The following is a 20,829-nucleotide window of genomic DNA, read 5'->3' as shown; positions in this document are numbered from 1 at the left end:
CAAACGACTGTGTCTTCCGGATCTGGCACAAAAACTAGAAAGCCAGGACCCATTGCATGGTCCGCTATGAAGCCGCCTACTTTCTCTTGCATGGCCTTGATTCGGCCTTTTGGAACAGTGCAGTAATAAGGGGTGTTTTGCACTCTATAGGTGGCGGATGGCTCTGCCCAATTGTCCCCTTTCTCTACTGAATGAGAAAGCCTCGCCTCTTGTAGGCGGTTGTGTCTCTCCTCTGCATCGAGAGAAGAGTGACCAGACGAACTGGAGTCGGACTCGTCTCCTGAAGAGTCCAAAGAGGACGACTCCTCCCCTCTCCCAGAGGGGCCTGCCTCCTCTCCTTCAACAGGAGCGGGAGAATATGTAGACATATCTACGGTAAAATGGGAAGGGACCACCTTGATCCCTCCCTCAGAGTTGTCGGCAGCCAAGCCGCCTTGGTTCACTTCAACATCTGGCGCTTGGTCAGATGTTTCACTAATCGGCACCTGGTAGGAGGAGCCGTCCGAATTTGTGATCCTAGCAGTTCTTTTTGTTCTGGCCATTATGTTCTGCATAGACACAGAGACAGTCGGACTTTGTATAAAGAGCAAAGATTGGTTCGAAAAGGGGCAGGCGGCACTCCTAGTCCTAGACTCAGCCGTCCCCGGTGATCGGCTGATCACTAACCTAGGTCGTGTCGTGTGCTTCCGTGGTGCCATTTCAAAAAGAAAAACTAAAGTAAAAGAATGAGAGAACAGACGGTTACCTGAACGAGTGAGAAGTTGACGAAGATCTGGAAAGTAATCTGAGTATCAGCCGACTTGTCAGAGCAGGCGGTAGGCTGGAAATGTCCGAAATGTCAGAGCAGGTTCAGGGGTCCGAGTGTTCTCTTAAAAACGTTCTCAAGTGTGAAAATATCTGAAGTTAACACGCCCTTATATAGGCAAAATGAGAAGACGAAGAGTCACTTCCCAAATTTAAAATTTGAGCGGGAAAAACCCTCGGCCTTTCACCAAATGACACCTGTAGCAGGTCGTCGCCTGTTACGAGCCAACACCTGTCACAGTGACATGTGACCAGTCACGTGTCACCTGTGAGGGGCAAATGATTAGGGGATTTTTCCCACCAATCACCATCTGACAAGTGGACCAACCAGGTTCCGCCATGTGTCCTTCACATGGGCCAATAGGAGCCTGCCACGTGTCAAGATCCGTCCACCATGGACCAATTACGACACGACACGTGTCCTCCCCATGACACATGGGATAACCGACCACCAAGGCCCAATCCATGGGGAAAGCCCAGTCAACCCTAGGTTTAACCTAAACCTAGGAATAGGCACGCATCCCAAGGCATATAAATATGCACATTAATCCTCATTAAACGGGATTACACACATTAAATACTCTCACCTAGAGAAACACATTTAGTTTTTTCCGCATTAATTACTCCCTAAGAAAGTACTAACTTGACCGTTGGAGGCGGAATTCCAATCACTCGGAGTCTCCGTTTGTTTTGCAGGTACAGGCGTCCGGTTCCAGTATCGGAATTGTAACTCTCCCGCAGGACATCAAAAAACCCCGAAACAGTTTGTAAATGCCTTTTGACTATCTATTATTAATGAAATTCCTAATCTTCTTGTAAAAATAAAATAAAATAAAATAATAAATAAATTGAGAAGAAGTAGGTGGGAATTATCCCACAATTAATGCTAGTTTGGCACCTAAGGAAATGCTCCCGCTAAACTTGCTTTGTGGCGCCACCAGCTAGCCCAATTTATTCCCCCCATTTTCCCCTCTCTTTATTTTGGCTTAGGGTGACGCGACAGATTTTTATTGAAAGTGTATGTTTGGCCCACATACACCCCGTGTATATGTATCATCTCTTTCTAACTAGGTATTGGAAAAATTATAAAATTTGAAATTTTATAGCATTAATCGAGACATATTAAACAAACTCCATCATGAATTCGTTTTTTATAACATACTTGGAATAATTTAAAGATTTACTAGTGTTAATACTTAAGGCCCTGTTTGGCAAAATTAAGGGTAGCGGGTAGCTTTTAGTGGTCGAGTAGCGGGTAGTCGTTAGGGTAGCGAGTAGCTGTCAATTAGTAGTGGGTAGAGGTTAGCTGTCAAAATAACGGTTGATAGTATGAGGGTTTGACAAAAGTTAAAAAAAAAAAAGTAAGCAAAAATTAACAAACGCTATTCGCTACTATTAAACGCTACTATTTTTAACGTTTGAGAAAAACTATCTAAACGTTACCTCTACCGCTAACCGCTATTCACATCACTACCTTGCCAAACACTGTTATTTTTTTTCTAGTAGTGTTTTGACTGGTCAAAAGGCTAATCGCTACATCAAACGCTACCGCCAAACAGGGCCTAAGAGGGAGCAATAAACTAACATGCATTTATACATTATGGAAAATTTCCCTTAACTTATGATACATTTCTTGTTCAGTAATAGCTTATACATACGAAGCAATGAAAGGGAACAAATTATAGTATACCCAAATAAAGGGAACAAGGCCATAAATATGTCCATGTTACTCCAATATTGATAAAAAAATATGCATATAGAACATCAGGCAAGAAGCTAGGCTACTTCTTGCTTCTGGATCTTGCTCTGTTAGAGCTACGACGATTGGTCCTGATATTGAAAAAAGCAGCAATATACATACTTGAAACTACTATTATAAAACCTACTGGAACACCAATACCAGCAGCCTGCCATGAAAATGATTTCTCGCGCTGTTCCCCTGACTCGTTAACTACAGGTAGTGCATCATCAGGACAAGCCACACGTATAGGCACCCCGCATAACCCACTGTTATTAGCATACATGTGAGGATCATTCAGTGTATTCAACTGAGGACTCATGTTAGGATCATTCAGTGTATTCAACTGAGGCCTTTCTGGAATCCTTCCTTTAAGCTTGTTGTTGCTCAAATCTAAAGTAGTCAGCTGTTGCAGTTTGGTAAATGTTACCGGTATTCCCCCTGAGAGAGTATTATGTGACAAATCTAAGGTCTCGACATTCTGCAGACCACCAAAACTAGATGATTACTTCCGTGGAGGGCGTTGTGGGAAAGATTTAGTAACTTGAGCGTCTCAAGACCACCTAATGAACTCGGAATCTGGTTTGTGAGTTCGTTATTTGACAGGTCTAATAGAGAGTAGAAATCAAGGTTGTACTTAGATAAACCTTGCTTGGAGCTTTTCCAGTTCACTATCAGGTCCTGGAATTTAATATCGAAGCTAAACAAAGCAGATGATAGAGTGGATGTATCAGGAGAATTGATCATGCCAGGAAAGTCTCCAAGCCTTGAAGGGATGTCCCCAACAAGCTTATTGTTGGAAAGATCAAGAATTTGGAGATGGGTGAGGTTAGCAAGATCACTAGGGATCGATCCTGTAAGAGAGTTGTTTCGAAGGCTTAAAGTTTGAAGTGAGGAAAGACTAGACAGAAATGATGGGATTTCTCCAGAGATGTTATTGTCATGAAGATCAAGGTGCTTCAGCTGAGTGAAGTTTGTCAAATTCTCAGGAAGTAAACCAGAAAACTGATTTTCACCTAGAGAAAGAATGATCACACCTGGGCCAAACCCGGTGGAAATTTCACCGTAGAATCTATTGGAAGAAAGATCAATGAATGCAAGGAAAAAGTTTGGGTTAAAAGTAGGAAGTTTGTTACCTGAGAGATTGTTTTTCGACAAGTTGAGGAGCAAAAGCCTGTAAATGTTTGGCAATGATTGAGGCAGTTGGCCAGAGAAATTGTTGTCTGATAGCATTAGTATCATAAGCTGAGACTCTCCGATTGTTTCAGGCAACTCCCCTGAGAAGTTATTCCTACTTAAAGCGAGGACGGATAGACTTTCTGATTGAAATAATCTTGGTGGCAGTGAACCAGATAGCTTGTTGTCTGACAAAATGATGCTTCCAATCTCCATCTCTGCTAGCCAAAGAAGGAAGCTGCCTTCGAGCTCGTTCTCACTAAGGTCTAAAAAATCCAAGCTTGTTTGATTCAAAATCCACCGAGGAATTAGCCCTTTTAGTCCACAAGACCTCAAAACTAGCAAAGATAACCGGCACTTTGGAACCAGCTTCGCAGGGTTATCTAGCATAAGTTTGTTTCCTCCAAGATTTAAAATCTTCAGCATTTCCAAATCAAACAACCAAGCAGGAATTTTTCCTGATAATAAGTTATTATTCAACTCAAGGGTGGTGAGATTTATGATCATTTGTATTGAACCAGGAATTCCTCCTGTCAGGGAATTCCTGCTCAAGGCCAGTGTTGAAAGCTTTGCTAAATTACCAATATTAGGTGGAATCTCACCAGCGATATTACGCAAGTCTAAGACATCCAGCTCAATCAAATTCAGCAACACGGATGAAATCCCACCAGAGAATTGGTTTTGTCGAAGTGATAATGTGTGTAGTTTAGCAAGGTATCCAATCTCTACTGGGATATTTCCATGCAGGAAATTCTCATCTAGATTCAGAAACTTCAAGTTTCTTAGACCGCCTACTGCAGAGCTCAGAGTATCTACAAATGAGTTGCTACTCATATCAAGGTACCGTAAGTTCCTTAAAGAAAACATTTCTTCAGGGATTGAACCATTAAATTGGTTCATTTTAAGGTCTAAATGAGCAAGATTGGTCAAGTTTCGAAAGCCAGAAACTGGGATTTCGCCCCCAATAACGAGATTAAATGATAAGTCAATAAACAAACTTGTTATGCTAAAAAGAGGAGTTAAAACATGTGAAGAAACAACACCCAATGTTGCATTACTTGTATATGCAAGTGAGGGGAGAAGAGAGTTAAGATTAAGATCAGTTACTTGTTTAGATAACGATCTTGAAGAACGACAAGTTACTAGTTCCCATTCGCAACAGTCCAAGCTCGAATCCCAGTTCTCTAACCCAGCAAGCAAAGCATTGGGAGAATCATTAAGTGCCAGTTGTGTGAGGAGAGTGTGTTTGAACTGGAGAAGTGCTCGTTTTTGCTGCGAAGGGCAACCTAGAGAAGGATTGCATGAGAGGTGTAAGTGAACAGCTACAAATAGTGAAGCTAGCCAGGCCATTTTTTTCCCAATTCTCTTACAATTTATGCCAATCTAACATTTCATAGCTGTTTATTTAAGGGAACGTAAGTCAACCACAAGTATGCAAGTCATCCACATCAAACAGCAAACAGCAAGTTCTCTGTAATATTTGTTGACAATTTGACCAATTTTGTGTACCATTTTTCACCAAATAAAGTGGCTCACATGGGTGCAAAACACCAAGTAAACGGAAATCTGCATTGTCTAGCGATCAATACTGTGCTTTTTTTTTACCAATTTACACCACATATTTCCTCATTTTTGTCCAGCAAACGATACTTTGCTTTGAAATGGACACACGGTAATCAATTTCTTCGCTAATTATTTTCTACGTATCAGACAAACATCCTCGGGTTGATGTGTTGGATCGGCAGCAATGCATTGCCTTCTCACACACAGTTTATTCATAGAAATTTTAATACAAGTCAAAATGAAGTAGTCCAGGCAAGAAGCTGAAATGATAGATATAAGACTGGATATTTTTCGCGGTAAATTCATGGTTTCAAGCTTTTATAAGCAAACTATCAAGGCAAGAATGTTTAACATTAAAGAAAGATTTTTCATTACCAAATAGATTCCAGCAGATTAGGAGTTACAGTGAAAATAATCTCTGCCGGAATTTCTTCTCCCATTTATATGAAAGAACAAAATACCATTTCCATATTGAATATCAGTTGGTCTTTTTCAGGCAGAATTTTACACCCTCTAACTCATCTTGGCTTCCAGGTCGCATTCTTCCAATTTATGAACGCTTTTTAGCCATTTTCTGGTTCCCTATCTCTCAAATGGTATATATACGGATACCTTTTACAAATACAGGAGGGGTTTTCGTTATGGAAGCCTGTATACCCCTGGGACATTGAGAAGAGGCTCGCCCTCTAACACCCAAAATAGCGGTTGTTAGTGCCCGTTCCAGCCTTTTGAGAGCGCACTTAAAAATCTTCAGTGAGATATGTACATGCCACAAAATCAGCACACGGTTCGGCCATAGCATATTGAAGCAATATAAAGATTTTTTGCCCACTTTTCCTGCCAAAGGAGAACGAAACGAAAATAAATACTCAGTATAATCTAACAAATTAGACTGAAACGGAAATAGATACTCAGTAAAATCTACCTAAAGAACATTGGAATAGTCACAGCAGAAATTTAAACATAAACTATAAAAGGCTCAAACTCTTTGATCTTATGCAAGGTTCAAGCTAATTCATCTGAAAATAATAGTTTCTAATACAACAAAACTATAGAATAACACAAGTAAAAATTGAATTATAAGAGGTAGGCACCTTTACATGAGTACTGGGAAAGGCAGAGGTTCTCAAAGTTTCTTGCGTTTCATCTGTCGTTTTACGCTTTGGAATGCTCAGCACAAAGGCTGCTTGATCAGGCGTTGCAGCCATGGAAGTTATTCTGTAGCCACTCTCCCATCTCCTATGTATCCCCTCACTCGGATACAAGAAATCTAGCTCGACAACCTTTTCATAAAATTGTTATTAGTCAGATTAAATTACATAGGAAGTTCATAAACAAGGAAAGAATTAGCGTCTGGGGCGTAAGGTCATACCTGATCAATAAATCCTGCATTTCTAGACATTACTACTCCCCAACGATTACCAGCCGTTGTCATGGAAGTTACATGAAATCCTTCTTTCCACTTTTTATTAATCCACTTGAATGGGAATGAATCGCTCACTTTATATGACTGTTGAGTGTAAGAAGTCCCTGGATTTCAAAATAACACAATAATTTTCAAAATCATATCAGATAATTTACCCTTAAATATTTTTTGCCTTTGCTGTTTGTGGTTATAAGGAGGGGGGAGGAATAAAATACTGGCAAACTACCTTTAGACATAACCACCAAAGAGCTTCCATTGGATGCACCAGCTATCGAGCTGATATAGAAATTCTTCTCCCACTGTTCCATGATCCAATCCTAATAAGATCAAATATAAAAGCAGAAAGCGATAAGATTACAGACAGTGTCAAAATCTGCACTGGAAACAAGAAACCTTTCAGCTCACGCGTTTTAAACCTTATGCAAGAAGACGTTTGATAGTTCCCACACTTGAGAATTAAAACCAGTTCCCGCATCCATTATTAGGGCCCACAGGTTAGTAGCTGAGGCCACACAACTGATATACAATCCATCTTCATTTCCCTTGTCAATGTGTTGTTTAAGCCTAGCATCGGCAACATTGTAGTGATATCTGCAAGAGCAGAAAATTTAATATTCTTTATCCCGGATAATATGGATAGGATAAGAAAGGCCCTAACAGTTAAACAGAGCAAGCTTACTGTTTACCAGTACCAATTCCAAATTTGATGACATGTGAAAAAAAAAAAGTGTGTTATGAACCACAAGCACATACTCAAGTTAAAAGTCTATCAACAGGGGATAGAACAGTCTCCATACATGTTCCTTCAAGTAGAGAAACACCAGTACATACACAAGATATAAAACACACTAAAGCTAAGAAAAAGCAGGCAGCCTAAAACCAGCTTTTTGTCAGGTCACAAAAACCTATGAGATAAAAAGGAATCAAAACTTTCCCAGCACAATCAAGGGTCTTATATACAGCTATGACATAAAACGGATCAAAGCATTTTCTAGCGCACTCCAGAACATTTGGCTTCTTGCTCATTTGTTAATTGAATTACACACAATTATCGTCTTCCTTGCCTACATACAGTTAGTACTCACACACTAAGTCAGAAGACAGAGGTAATATACTATCTTTGACAACTCTTAAAAAATGCAGCATACACCTAAGCTTAAATACAAAGCAAACATTTCTGTTTTAAATCTTAATATGAAAAGCTCCAACAAATTTGTCAAGATCTTTACTAAGAGAATCCTCCATATGTATATATACTATTATATTTATAAAAAATAAGAAAAATTAAAAAAAAAGCGTTCCTATAAAGTTTACATGCCAAGTGGTACCTCCTCCAACACTAGAACCATGCCACGTCATCCATTCCACTATTGAACATGTTTTCATGACACAAAATGCCAATGGTACTGTTCCAACTCAAGACCACCAAAAAATGTATTAGAAGTCCTACATCTTAGCTATCTATCAATTATGCTTTCATACTAAGCCCAAATATATTAAATTTAGACTGGATGACCTTAAGTATTGTCTGGGCCACACACTAGTTTATACTCCAAATGGTTTAAATTGACACTTTGAATGTAACATCGATTCTCCCTAGTAAATAGAAAGCAATGTTGTGTCTTTTTACACCCAAAACATAATAAATATCAGCAACAGCCACAGACTAAAGCCTAATCAGGAGCAAGCTCATTATGATTGGAATGATAACTATGTGGATGGACACATACTACTTAAAAAAAACACATCCACAACAAATATGTAGACACAAATCAACTCATAAATTGATCACTTTAAAAAGAGGAAGTGTTCCCTTTATACTCTATCCAAAACATTGATTAAGGTTTCTACAGAACACAACCCAAAACATGAGTAAATTCACCTAACAACTACGTCAGTAGAGTGAGCGAGAGTTAAACATAGCTCCTGATAACTAATCCAAAATGTTATCAACTTTTGGGAAAGGAAGATTGTCAAAATGAGCATGTTCACCTCAAGTATTAGACAAAGGAAAGGGAAGGAATAGCAGACATGCTAATTCTGCATTACTGCTACACAATAAGATTGAAAACCCACAAGAACATCATTCAATATCCATTAAGCTTAAACACAACCAAGGCCAACACACTGCTTCCAACCTAATCAATATACAATATTCAGTTCAACCTCAACTAGCTCCCTTGTGATAGTTGTGAAATCCTATTTAGTGAGAGAACTATCGCCACCACATTAAGAGGTGTCAATATATTGCATAAAACCCATTTTATGATGTTAATATGACCTTAAAAACAACTGATGCTAACTTCTGCAACACTGGTTAATATTTCCAAGAGAGAACGGCACTAGTAGCCCCAATTATGTTTTCAACAACTTCAGGTTTTAGCAAAAAATGATATTTTATTTTTGGCAAGTGTTTAAAAAAATATATAAATAAATAATAAATAAAGAAAGACTAGCTTTAGGAAGTAAAACTTCATAATTTTTATCCATACATGCTTCAATATCTAAAATAAATTGAAAACCTTACCATAAAATAATATTCTGCTCTTTTTAAAATTCTACTCATTAAGTTAGCTAAAAACAGAGACCAAGTAGCATGGTGTAAAAACTTGGCCGCAAGATATCATATGGGCCAAGTTTTAACGATTTTCAAAAATATATTTCACCGATATTTTCTGCACTGCATCGGTCTTAAAAATAGACCAAGTTTTAGCCCAAGTCAACAAATGATAATTGTCTCAGCCAATATTTGGCGCTACCACTCTAATACCTAGCTTTTAAGACAAGGATTCAGCTTTACTGACTCATTACTCTAATAATGGCTGTAAACCTTAAATATATTCAGAAAAATACTAGATTTTTGTTACTATTATGCTCTTTTCGGTTCTTGAAGCATGATTTTTGAGTACAAATTGAAATTCCAAAACTATATTTTTAAACCACATTCATGTCACAAGACTCACAACAACCGCGACCCGGTTCGCGATAACCGCATCCCCTCAGATTTCAATCTACTACAACCGCATTTTTTAACCATGGTGAGTGGGTGTAAGAAATAGCCAAATAGGTAATTGAAGTAAAAGACATAGGGCAAAAAGGTGAGAGGGTGTAAACCCTAAAAAGTGGTTAGGACAATATAAAATGGAGGGAAAATATGATATCTACCTCAATCAAAGCCTTAATCCCATAAGTGAGGTCGGCAACATGAACCAAAAGTGATTATTCCGTATAGAAAATCAAATATGATATCATATTATGAACCAAAATATGATATCTACCTAATGAACAAAATTTGCCCACCTGCTAAAATCAAACTAACAACTAATTGACTCACAAACAGCTAGTAAAATAACTGTGCTACATGAAAAAAAAAAAATTATATATATATATATATAAAGATATAAAATGGACTAATATTTTGGGAAATTCAAGAATGGAACATGGCTTAGTATTTAGGGATAATCCATAAAGGACATCTTTTATCCACATTATACTCCCTCCGTCAACATAAACTCGCATCATTCTGAAATTTTATACTACTCACATCCCGCTTGGACAATCTTCTTTCGCTAAGATATGAAGTTTAGTATGTAAGATGTTGACAGGATTATCTTAATGTATATGTATATTTTCCAAAAGATTATGCTTTTTTAAAATTTTAATAATAGGTAATTTAAGGATATTGATGGACAAAGTAGTTATTGGCAAGTATGTCCAAAATGTTACTAACTTGAACTGATTGGCATCTTCACAAAATCTAGAAAAGAGAATAAGGCATACTTTGTACCATATAACACAATCAATCTAGAACAACCACTCACCTATAACTAAGCTCATCTTCTATAAGTAACTATGAAGTAGTTTACTGAATGCATAATCACATAAGCTAATACTCCCTAGACTCGTTAGAATAAATGCATAATCCAATTTGATCGGTCAATTTTGCCAAAATATCTTCATATTATACAATTTAAAAATATCACTAGATGCTCCAAATATAAAATCAGGCAAGTAAAATACAAGTATGTGACTTATTATTTTCCAATTTACCTCTGCTTCATGGGACGACGAGCATTATAAACTGAAATCCACTGAGTTGCTGGACTACCTAATCGTATTTTTTTCTTTGGCTGCTCATCTTCCTCCATGGTAAGGAGCATCCGCGCTCGTTTATGGCCCACCTAAGTATTGAACATAGAATTAAAAAACTTGAAAACTTCTCTTCATCAAACATATATAAGTAGGCTTAAAAATAAAACCCAAATTCCTAACCTTAAGGGCCCCATCAATTTTAATAGGTCTAAGTGGTGCACAGGGCTCAATTAGACTATCAAAATGTGATATAAGTTTTGCATAATTTGGCTCCTCGTCAAATTTCATGACAGTCACAGCTTCAAGAAAATGTTTGAATGGGGCAGGACAAAAACAACACATCAACTCTGGAGAGGTGCCCATTTTTTTCTTACAAACAAGAAAACTTTTGTTGTCTCCCTGATCAAGTTGAAAAATAAAGTCAGACAAGTTACTAAATCATCTAAAATAAATCAAAATCAATACTTTTAACTCACTTGATAACCCTGCCATGGTAACCTTCCTTTAATAAGAAAGATCAAAGTATATGCCAATGACTCAAGATCATCCCTCCGACTGCCTGTTCGACCCAAGTGTGCATGGACACTTGCATATCTTATTGTTCCCCTACCAAAGAGCACAAATATTTGTCGTCATACACTAGTAAATGAAATGCAAGAGCTCTAATCTTTCAAGCGTAAATCATTAAGCAGTTTGCAAACCTGAATACATCAGGCCTCTGATCATATTCAACATGTTGCCCAGATGATACATCTTTCCATCTAGATGCTGAACAAAAGAAGTTAACCGCATAGTTAAAAGACAGCATGAGGACTTGCATGGTTTAGACAACACATGATGCTTCTGGAAGTAAAGATAAACCCCACCAGCATAAACAAAAAAAAGAGGGCATTACAGCAGCAAGAAAAGTGTGCCTAGCTGCTTAAGGACAACACATGGAATAACTAAAAAGAGAACGTGATCTTGAACACATTTGTTATCTTTGCTTTATTGTGAGGGGGTTCAGAAAAAATTGAGAAAATTAATTGACATACCTAGACCAAGATCTATAAGATATAACTTCTTCTCATCTGCAGTTCCAGGTTGACCGAGAAGAAAATTTTCCGGCTTAACGTCGCCATGCACAAAACTTCAACAAAAAGAAAAAGCTCACTAATCAACATACATATAATTTACAAAAATACAAAAGGGAAAGAGGTATATATAAGATAAGCTAACATGTCAAAAGGTCTTTACCCTTTCAAATGAAGTTTTTCTAAGATTGATATTGCCTCCACAGCAATGCATGCTACCATATTGGGAGACATCCTGTTTCAAGTAGTCAGTCATAAACTCATTGTGTATCACACATAAAGACATGCAAACAATAAAGGTGGCATAAACAATCATTTCTGTGTGTGGATTTGAGGAAGGGGGGGGGGGGGGCGGGGGTGAAAGATGCTTACGATTGTCCTAGAGAGTTCCAAACATCCCATAGACTTGGTCCAAGCATGTCCATGACCTGAGAAAATACGGAATACCGTTATAGAAAATGAAATTCCAAATCCATTCATCATCTAAGGAGTTTGTAGTGCCAACTACTTACCAAAATGTAGAATTCTGCTTGCCGCCCTTTGTAGTGAACAGAAGGAACGCCATAGCATCCATTCAAGGAGCTAATAACATGTGAGAAATTAGTTACACATTAAAAACAAATAAATTGCCAAAAAGCTAAGAAAAAAATATACAATACTTACTTGTAAACCTGCCACTCATAAGGAGGGCCATAATTGCAACCTTTACTGTTACGATGTTCAAATTTTACAGCAACCTGGAGCCAAAAGATATGCAAACAGTTATTCCTCATAATGCAAAGATGTAATATAGCAAATTTGAACATAAGTTACCTCAACAGCATCCGGTCCTATCCTGTCACTACCACCAACCATTCTTCTGCCAACATAAACCTGGCCAAAACCACCCTTACCCAACTTCCGCTCAATCTTATATACAGGTGAAGTGCCCACTTGAACCTGGAAAAAAATTGACACTAAATTATCTCAAGAGGATGAAATGCAAAGCAGACAAAATAAGGCAAATAAATATTTTCATGAAAGGTGAGAATTAGACTAAACAAGTATGCAAACCACAATGAACACAACAAATTGACTTGGCATCAACTCATAGTCTACAGTTCTACACACACTTTAAAAAGGAAAACAATAACATATCCAGTGAAAATAACATACCAGTGAAAGAGTGACAACAGATTTTGTCAATACCACAATGCAGTAAATAAGGTTAAAACCATAAAATTAAACCATAGGAACAAATAAGTGAAATAACATTTTTATGAAGGAAAAGAGTATATACCCTTTCAGGAACAGGTGTAAGGTTAGTATCCTCTTCAGCAGCCACCAATTTATCACCACTTGCTCCCTCCATTGGAATATCTTTATCAGCGGCAACCTCCACTCGATTTTGTGCGGCACCAGCAACTCCTACAGGTGCAACCTGAGCACCTTCACCAGGAACTTCAGGGTCTAAATCTATTACTCTAACACCCCGACCACGACCAGCACCACCGGTTTGCCTGGCTCCTACTGCTGCTTGGGCCCCTTTAGCTACACCAGCTGCAGCATTCGCACCTCTCCCTCTACCACCACCTCTTCGCCTCGTTTTGTTTTGTGTAGGTGGAAGAAGATTCTCACCCTGATCATTCAATTCAGGGGCAGGCTGCTGAAGATCACCAAGCCTCTTCGATCTTCGTGCTCCACTTCGCAGCTCTGGCATCGTCCACCCATACAAATTAGCTCCCTCGAGATTACAACATAATCCCTTTCACCTTTCCTGTCCATACATAAACAATCCATATTTATTATAAAATCACAAAAAATGCAGCTGATGAAACAATTAAATATAAACAATGCAACCAATCTATGCAAACAACTAGACAAAGCTCCCAATCACCCACTTCAAAAATTCAGATAATCTACTCTTCCAAAATTAAATATTTAGCTAAAACCAATAAAGCATGGTCTAATTCAAACAACATTAACCACACACATTTCAGATAACATACAAACAACGGTTCAAAATTGTGCTATAGTTTTTTTCATTTCTCTCACCAATCTATATTTTTAACATAAAAATGTGACTAAATAACTACTATCTCAATGAAGTTTTTGTACTTCTGAACTAACAACTACTCATCCATGGCTAAAACATGCTAGAAAACATCAAACTATTACAAACCCAAACATAAAATTAACATAAAAACTCTTCTTTATAAAAAAAAATCAAAACATAACCGATTATAAAAATGTTTTCAAACCCCAAATAAAATTCAAATTTTCTTGAACTAAAAATTAAAACTCGATCATCAAGTAAACCAAGAACAATCAAAACCAACCAAATAGTATCAAGAAATTTAATCAAAACAAACGGTAAAAGAATTAAACACTTACAGATCCTTCTTTTGAGCAACAAACCCACCAAGGATCGGGCACAAAAATCAACAAAAATAGACTTTAAACAGTCTTATTCCCAACAAAGATCGGCCACAGATCTTCAGTTGCTTACATCTGCAACAAAATTACACAGAAAAAATGCAGAAAAATTCTATCTTTTTAATCCGTTTGAAAGGGGATGAAACTGAGTTTATTAAACATACAAAACACAAATAATTAAATTTCTGGAAATGGGTAAAACGGGTTGGAAAAAATCAAAGAATATGAATAGTTATTATTTGAGTTTTCTGGGTATTGATGAATTTATGAGATAAAGTTGTAGGTAGAGGAGAAAGAGGGTGTCTTTCTTTGTGCAATGCCAATGCTTTGCTTTGCTAAACGCTTATCTCTCTTTATTTTTTTTAATTTTTTTTTCTTGGGTATTTTAATTAATATTTATGTCTTTTTTTTTTTTTTTTTTATAATTTTTCTAAGTATTTCTTTCTTCTGAATGGTGTCCAAGAAACCTTTATGTTTTATACGAAAAAACATGGAGCATGCAATGTGGCCTTATGATCAACCAAGCGATAGTGGTGGTATAACTGGTAATTTACCAATAAAATCACATTCCCCCACTGACTTAACGCACCCCTTTATAAATTCTAGTGCAATACAGTCTCATAACGTAAAATAGAAAAAATGATACCGATCTCCTTAGTTTTCACGCCTTATATAAGTGCTCTCTCCGACATTTTATTAATGCAACAATTTGATCTACTTAATGATTTACAAGCGAGTAAAAGTGACATATATAGATGATCATCTTAAAAAAGTGTTGCCAGTAAAAAAAAAATAAAAAAATAAATGAAACAGGTGGATTTTTTTTTTCAAAGTTGGCCTTTGGGTTGACAAAGTTTTACATCTCATTTCTGTTACATTGATCTTGTCCAAAAATAATGACTATATTAATATTGTGGTCTAATTAATTTTCTTCCTTTTTAAAGTGATGCATTTTTTTTTTCTTTTTTTTTTGAGGGAAAGATGCATTTCCTTTTAAAAATATTTACCATTGTATTTCCCTTAATTTGCGTTTTTATAGTTGATATTGGGCACATGAATACCGACCTAGGAAAAATAAAAGTTACGTTAAAAATAGTCCATTCATAGGAAAAGAGTAAAATATAGAAAAAATATAAACTACAAGTGCGTAGGATAGTACTTTCTCTAGTAACTTAATGACATTAGCATGAGTTGTAGCTATGTGTTTGCTCATACCCTAAAAAGGTGTATCAATCCAAACTATAAAAAAAGTTTGAAGATATCATCTCCACCGTTCAACACTCACCAATGACACTAGTAACTCCATTCATGCTTTTTTGGATTATTGGATTATTTTAATTCCTTTTTTTTTACCCTTTCTTTGGTGGTCTTTTTTTCATTTTTTATCTTCTTTGAGGGTATTTTAGTAAAGGTCCTTTTGTTGAGTTTTAATCTTTAAACTAGTTTTTGTCCCATACGATATTCTGAGTTATTATTTTAATTAAAAAAAAATTTATCATTTGTATATTATTGTAAATATTATTAAGCATCAAATTTCATTATTCAATATGCAATAACCTAAATTTTACATAAGTTTAATTTATTTGTTAGAAGGATTTTATTCTTCCGTTATCATAAGAAAATCCTCGATAAAATAAATATATTTTGCGGCTAATAGAAAAAACCTTTTAAAATTGCTGTGCATTTTTAGGTTACATATTTTAATAACCTATAACCTATATACTTGTATACGAATTATGAATAAGTAAATGAAAGAAATGATATTAATTTTGTAATCATACTGTTGTTAAAACCAGAGGCGGAGCTAGGTGGGGACAAAGAGGGACAGTTGTCCCCCCACTTTTGAAAATAATAAATAAATATAAACAATTGTGTGCAGAGGAGGTGGTCTAGTGGTTAAAGTGTCTACAAGGATTATTTGTGGCATGTCAATTCCTACATCTAGCATTTTTTTTTCTAGGCTTATTTTTATTTTAAAATTTTCCCCTTTCCTTGCTCGTATCCCTACTACTTCATACAAATGTCTTATTTTTTATTTTTTTTATTTTTTTTATGTTATTCATTTATGAAACATTTCCTTTTTCTTTTTTCCTTTTCTTCGGTATGTAATTTTATTTCTCTTATATAAAACCCAAAAGTAATTGTCGTTCCTTTCCCGACCCCATTGATTCCACTAGAAGTAGTACTATTTAATGAAATCATGTTCTAACTTCTAAATTACCTTAGCAATTTACATTAAATTTAAAATAATTGCTCAAATTGCAACCCCAAATTATTGGTTGTAATAATAGGATTATGGGCAAAGGCATTGATTTTATTACATACATATCAATATAATTAAATTGTCTAAGGTTTGAAAACTTTGAACCTGTAAAAGAAAAGTCTTGTATCCGGTCCTAAACTTGAATTAGAAATTGTTAATTTGTTAGGATTATTAATTAGAAGTCACAATTGTATATTATTTGATAATCTTGATTGTATAAGATTTGGTAATTGATTTACATTTTTCAACTTAATTATTGTTTTCTTAAAAAAAAAAAGTAAAGACTTGAAGATGTAATTTTTATTTAAATAATAGTTTATGCAATTTTTCAATTTTTGGATTGTATGATGCACAATATAATTTATGAATTTTTGGGTTGTAAAGCTTAAATATAAAATTACACGTACAATTTATGTATTCAAGTATTTGTGTGAGGGTTCTTTTGTCAAATTATAAAGCAACGTTCTTAAATTAGTTTGCCCCCACCCAACGAAAACCATGTTGGGGAAGTTTTAGGGGAAAGACGGCTGTAATTGTGGTGGTTTTAGGGGAATGGGGTTGTTTTCATTGGGTGGGGGTGGGAAGGTGTGTTCCGGTTGTGGGGGGGGGGGGGTGGGGGAGGAGGGTTTTCGGAGGGTGTATGGGTGGGGAGGGACTGTTGTTGGAAGGTGGCGTCGGTGGTTGGAGTGGCTTGGTTTTTTTTTAGGCTTTTTTTTACCATTTATGTAGTGACACGTGTCACTAAAATCACAAAAAAAAAAAAAAAAAATTATCTAATGTACAAGTTAATAATCCCACAAGTTAAATGGAAAAAAATTTCATTGGTCAAAATAATACTTTTAGTTATGTAGAGATTTAAAATTTCTCATGCGATGCACAATTTGTTTGTATTTTTTTAAATCAACCATTTTATGATTTTAAAATTGGCTTATTATTGATTTTTTATTTTAAAATAAATTATGAATTTCTTTCCTTATACATAGATAAATTCCTAATATTAAAAGATAATTTGTTATATTTAATTAATATAAATTCTCAAATCTTATTTGATAATTTTGCTTACATGACGTGATTGATTTTTTTAAATTTTAAAACAAAATACAAATCTCTTTATTTATTGGTTGAAATAAGTCTCTTGCTTATGTGGCGCGTCGAATGCTTTCGAAAAATGCCTACTTTATTTATATATATTTGATTTGATTTGTAATTTGGTAACCCTTATCTCAACTTATATTTCTTAAACTTATCTTATCTAAACTTAATTAAACTTATTTGAACTTATTAGACCTGAAATAAGTGAATAGGTGAACAGAATAGGCCCTTAGTATAAATTGTAAAGTTACAACGTTATATGATCAATTTTTCAAACTTAGATGTTATTGATTAAAAATGAAAAATAACTATAGTTTTATTAGATTACAAACTTAAGTCTCGTGCTAGACACAATTTTTATAACAAATTATGTTTAAGTAATAATAACTTACCAAAAGAAAAATATATTACAATTGATTTAAAATGTAATGCCCCGTATTTTTTATTATTATTTTCTAATTAATTATTATTTAAAAGGGTATTTTAGTTAACTAATTGGTTTGGTTGAATATTAGATCCAAATGAACATTTGAATTTAGGCGCCAAATCTATTTTAAACTTAATTATTAATTTTTAATAATAATCTATTTTAATTATTTAAGAAAATTGATATTATAATTAGAATATATAATTTTTGAATATTTCCATTAAAAAAAAATCAAATGCCTAATTATATGGTCCGAAATTTTAAAATAAAATTACCTATATTAATTATTTTAGAAAATTGAAAATTATATATATAAAAGAAAATAAAAACTGAATTTATTTATTTATTTATTATGTCACAATTTTAGAAAATAACATTGGGTTTTTGGAAGCTTGAATTTTCTGATTTTATGATCAAATAAAATGTGATGAATGAAAGGGAGTTGTAACTTTGAACATTTTATTTGAGGAAAAATTTGTCAACAACTACCATTTAAATGCTAATTCTGATAACAACTACCTATTAATTTTTTTTTTCTTTTTTTTGGAAAAAACTACCACAAAAACACAAAAAGTTTGATTAGCACTACCACCTTTGGTGTTCCAACAAGAATCTCCGGTTAAGAATACCTAATTTATAAAATTTCCGTCCAAAAAACACATATGAACTAACAAAATTGTCTCTATATTGACCCTATTGGGTAGTACAATTCAATTGCACCAAATCCCGCAATTTTTTAAAATCTTAAATTCAATTTTTTTGACACAAATACCCTAATTTTACTATTCAATTGAGAAATTAAATCATCTACAATGCGAAACCTAAGATAATTTACCTTTAATTGTGTTCGGGCACTGATTCGTTGTTATCTCTATCGCAATTGATTGAAATTGTATAAAGTAAATCCCACTAACAGGAGATTCTTGTCGGAAAACCAAAAGTGGTAGTGCTACTTTAACTTTTTGTGTTTTTGTGGTAGTTTTTCAAAAAAAATAAATAAATTAATTGGTAGTTGTTCTCAAAAGTGGTTATTTAAATGGTAGCTGTTGACAAAATTTCCTTTATTTGATATAAAATATAATTTTAGAATTTAAATAAAATAATTATCTTACCTTATAATAAATGAATTTTCTAATTTTTCTAATTATATAAATAATATCTCTCTTATATTTTGTTTAGATTTGATCAAATATGTTTTATATTAAGTCTTTCCTACTTATTCTCCAAGCAATAATTCTATTATTTCCTAAAGTTTCATTTATAATCACCTGCAATCAAGACTTTCAAACTTATTTTCTACTTATTCATCAAGTAAACACTAGCCTTAATATTTATTTTGCCATCCAAGTAATTCTTTAAGCTAATAATTTCCATACTTCTTCTTGCATTAGATTACCTTTATTCTTGCAATTCTACAATTATAAATACCCCTTTCCTAACACCAAAATTCATTACACACAACTCACATCTTCACTCTCTTTCTTTCTCGGATTTTTCTCTCTCGACCTCCCTCCTTTTTCAGCGAGTCACCACCACCACCACCACCAGCGACGACCTCCGACCACCACCAGCAACTGTTCCCGCCAGCAGCGCCAACCACCCTTCTCCTCCTCCTCTTCTTCTTCTTCTTCTTCTTCTTCTTCTTCTTCTTCTTCTTCTTCTTCTTCTTCTTCTTCTCTTATCGTTATTGTTATTGTTATCGTTATCGTTATTATTATCGTTATTGTTATCATTATTGTTATTGTTATTGTTATTGTTATTGTTATTATTGTTATTATCATTATTATTATTATTATTATTATTATTATCATCATTATTATTGTTATTATTTTTATTATTGTATTGTTATTGTTGTTATTGTCATTATCATCATTATCATTATTATATTGTTATTGTTATTATTATTATTATTATTATTATTATTATTATTATCATCATTATTATTGTTATTATTTTTATTATTGTATTGTTATTGTTGTTATTTTTGTTGTTGTTTTTGTTGTTGTTGTTGTTGTTGTTGTTGTTGTTATTGTTGTTATTGTTATTGTTATTGTTATTGTTATTGTTATTATTGTTATTATTGTTATTATTACTATTACTATTACTATTACTATTACTATTATATTACTATTACTTTTATTATTATTATTACTATTGTTGTTATTATTATTATTATTTCTCAAAAACTGACAAGGTCAAACAACCTACAATAAATTAGTGGGAAGCCGAGAAACAATCTAGGCCCCCACTCCTCTAGCTATAGCAAATCCTATCATAGTGAAAATATGTGCAGCAGCTTGAGCCCCAATGTCCTGAGTCGTCGAGAACCCGCTTCAGCAACGCAACAACCTCCTTGTCTAATTCCCAAAGTGAAGAAAAGGAGAAGGGAATGAATCCATATCCAATTGCTCGACAACTATATTCATATTTAACCCGCTTTCGACGAGCCGCATCAACCACAACCTGTCTAGGAATAAAATCAGATAGCCCACATTGTGTCAAAGGAGAAGGCCCTGTTAAATCAACACGGACATCACGACCATGATCCTAGGAATAAAGTAACACATCTACAAGTCTAAGGGCCCCATCGTTCCCTCCAGACAACCCAATGTCAACCTCCTTTCTAGCTGAAATCCCATAACGATAGCAAACATCAACAAGGGTATCCCGAACAACATTTTGCCGATGTTTAATACCCACAATACCAGCACACGACACCGCGTGATCATCGAAAATATCCTAGGAAAAACCCTTGAACAA

General features: G+C 34.8%; 2 protein-coding genes across 2 annotated transcripts; both read right to left on the bottom strand.

The window, feature by feature from the left end:
* Positions 1–2,585: 2,585 nt before the first annotated feature.
* On the bottom strand, positions 2,586–5,068 carry LOC110704720 (probable LRR receptor-like serine/threonine-protein kinase At1g34110). Its single transcript, XM_021882528.1, has 2 exons — positions 3,052–5,068; positions 2,586–2,983 (listed from the first exon to the last, which is right to left on the bottom strand). Exons 1-2 carry the CDS (start codon positions 5,066–5,068, stop codon positions 2,586–2,588), a joined length of 2,415 nt encoding a protein of 804 aa, XP_021738220.1.
* Positions 5,069–5,568: 500 nt separating this feature from the next.
* Positions 5,569–14,697, bottom strand: LOC110704765 (casein kinase 1-like protein HD16). The gene is made up of 17 exons (XM_021882576.1): positions 14,246–14,697; positions 13,152–13,628; positions 12,686–12,811; positions 12,536–12,609; positions 12,385–12,454; positions 12,245–12,300; positions 12,036–12,107; positions 11,834–11,928; positions 11,501–11,567; positions 11,276–11,405; positions 10,980–11,198; positions 10,758–10,888; positions 7,124–7,298; positions 6,934–7,024; positions 6,654–6,811; positions 6,376–6,564; positions 5,569–6,118 (listed from the first exon to the last, which is right to left on the bottom strand). The coding sequence occupies exons 2-17, from the start codon at positions 13,569–13,571 to the stop codon at positions 6,059–6,061; spliced, it is 2,133 nt and encodes a 710-aa protein (XP_021738268.1). The 5' UTR covers positions 13,572–13,628; positions 14,246–14,697; the 3' UTR covers positions 5,569–6,058.
* Positions 14,698–20,829: the final 6,132 nt, after the last annotated feature.

Source organism: Chenopodium quinoa, unplaced genomic scaffold (genome assembly GCF_001683475.1).
Source record: "Chenopodium quinoa cultivar QQ74 unplaced genomic scaffold, ASM168347v1, whole genome shotgun sequence".
NCBI classification, from domain to species: domain Eukaryota; kingdom Viridiplantae; phylum Streptophyta; class Magnoliopsida; order Caryophyllales; family Amaranthaceae; genus Chenopodium; species Chenopodium quinoa.
The sequence above is the reverse complement of the archived record's forward strand: the minus strand, read 5'-3'. Positions and strand labels throughout refer to the sequence as shown.

Bases quoted from the DNA above. Each gene is read 5' to 3' on its own strand.
- LOC110704720 (XM_021882528.1), bottom strand. From the start codon at position 5,068: ATGGCCTGGCTAGCTTCACTATTTGTAGCTGTTCACTTACACCTCTCA. The intron at 2,984-3,051 runs GTAATCATCTAG...ATACTCTCTCAG, and splicing joins CCACAACGCCCTCCACGGAA to GGGGAATACCGGTAACATTT.
- LOC110704765 (XM_021882576.1), bottom strand. From the start codon at position 13,571: ATGCCAGAGCTGCGAAGTGGAGCACGAAGATCGAAGAGGCTTGGTGAT. The intron at 11,929-12,035 runs GTAAAGACCTTT...TTTTTGTTGAAG, and splicing joins GAAAAACTTCATTTGAAAGG to TTTTGTGCATGGCGACGTTA. The intron at 10,889-10,979 runs GTTAGGAATTTG...TTCAATACTTAG, and splicing joins AAATTGATGGGGCCCTTAAG to GTGGGCCATAAACGAGCGCG.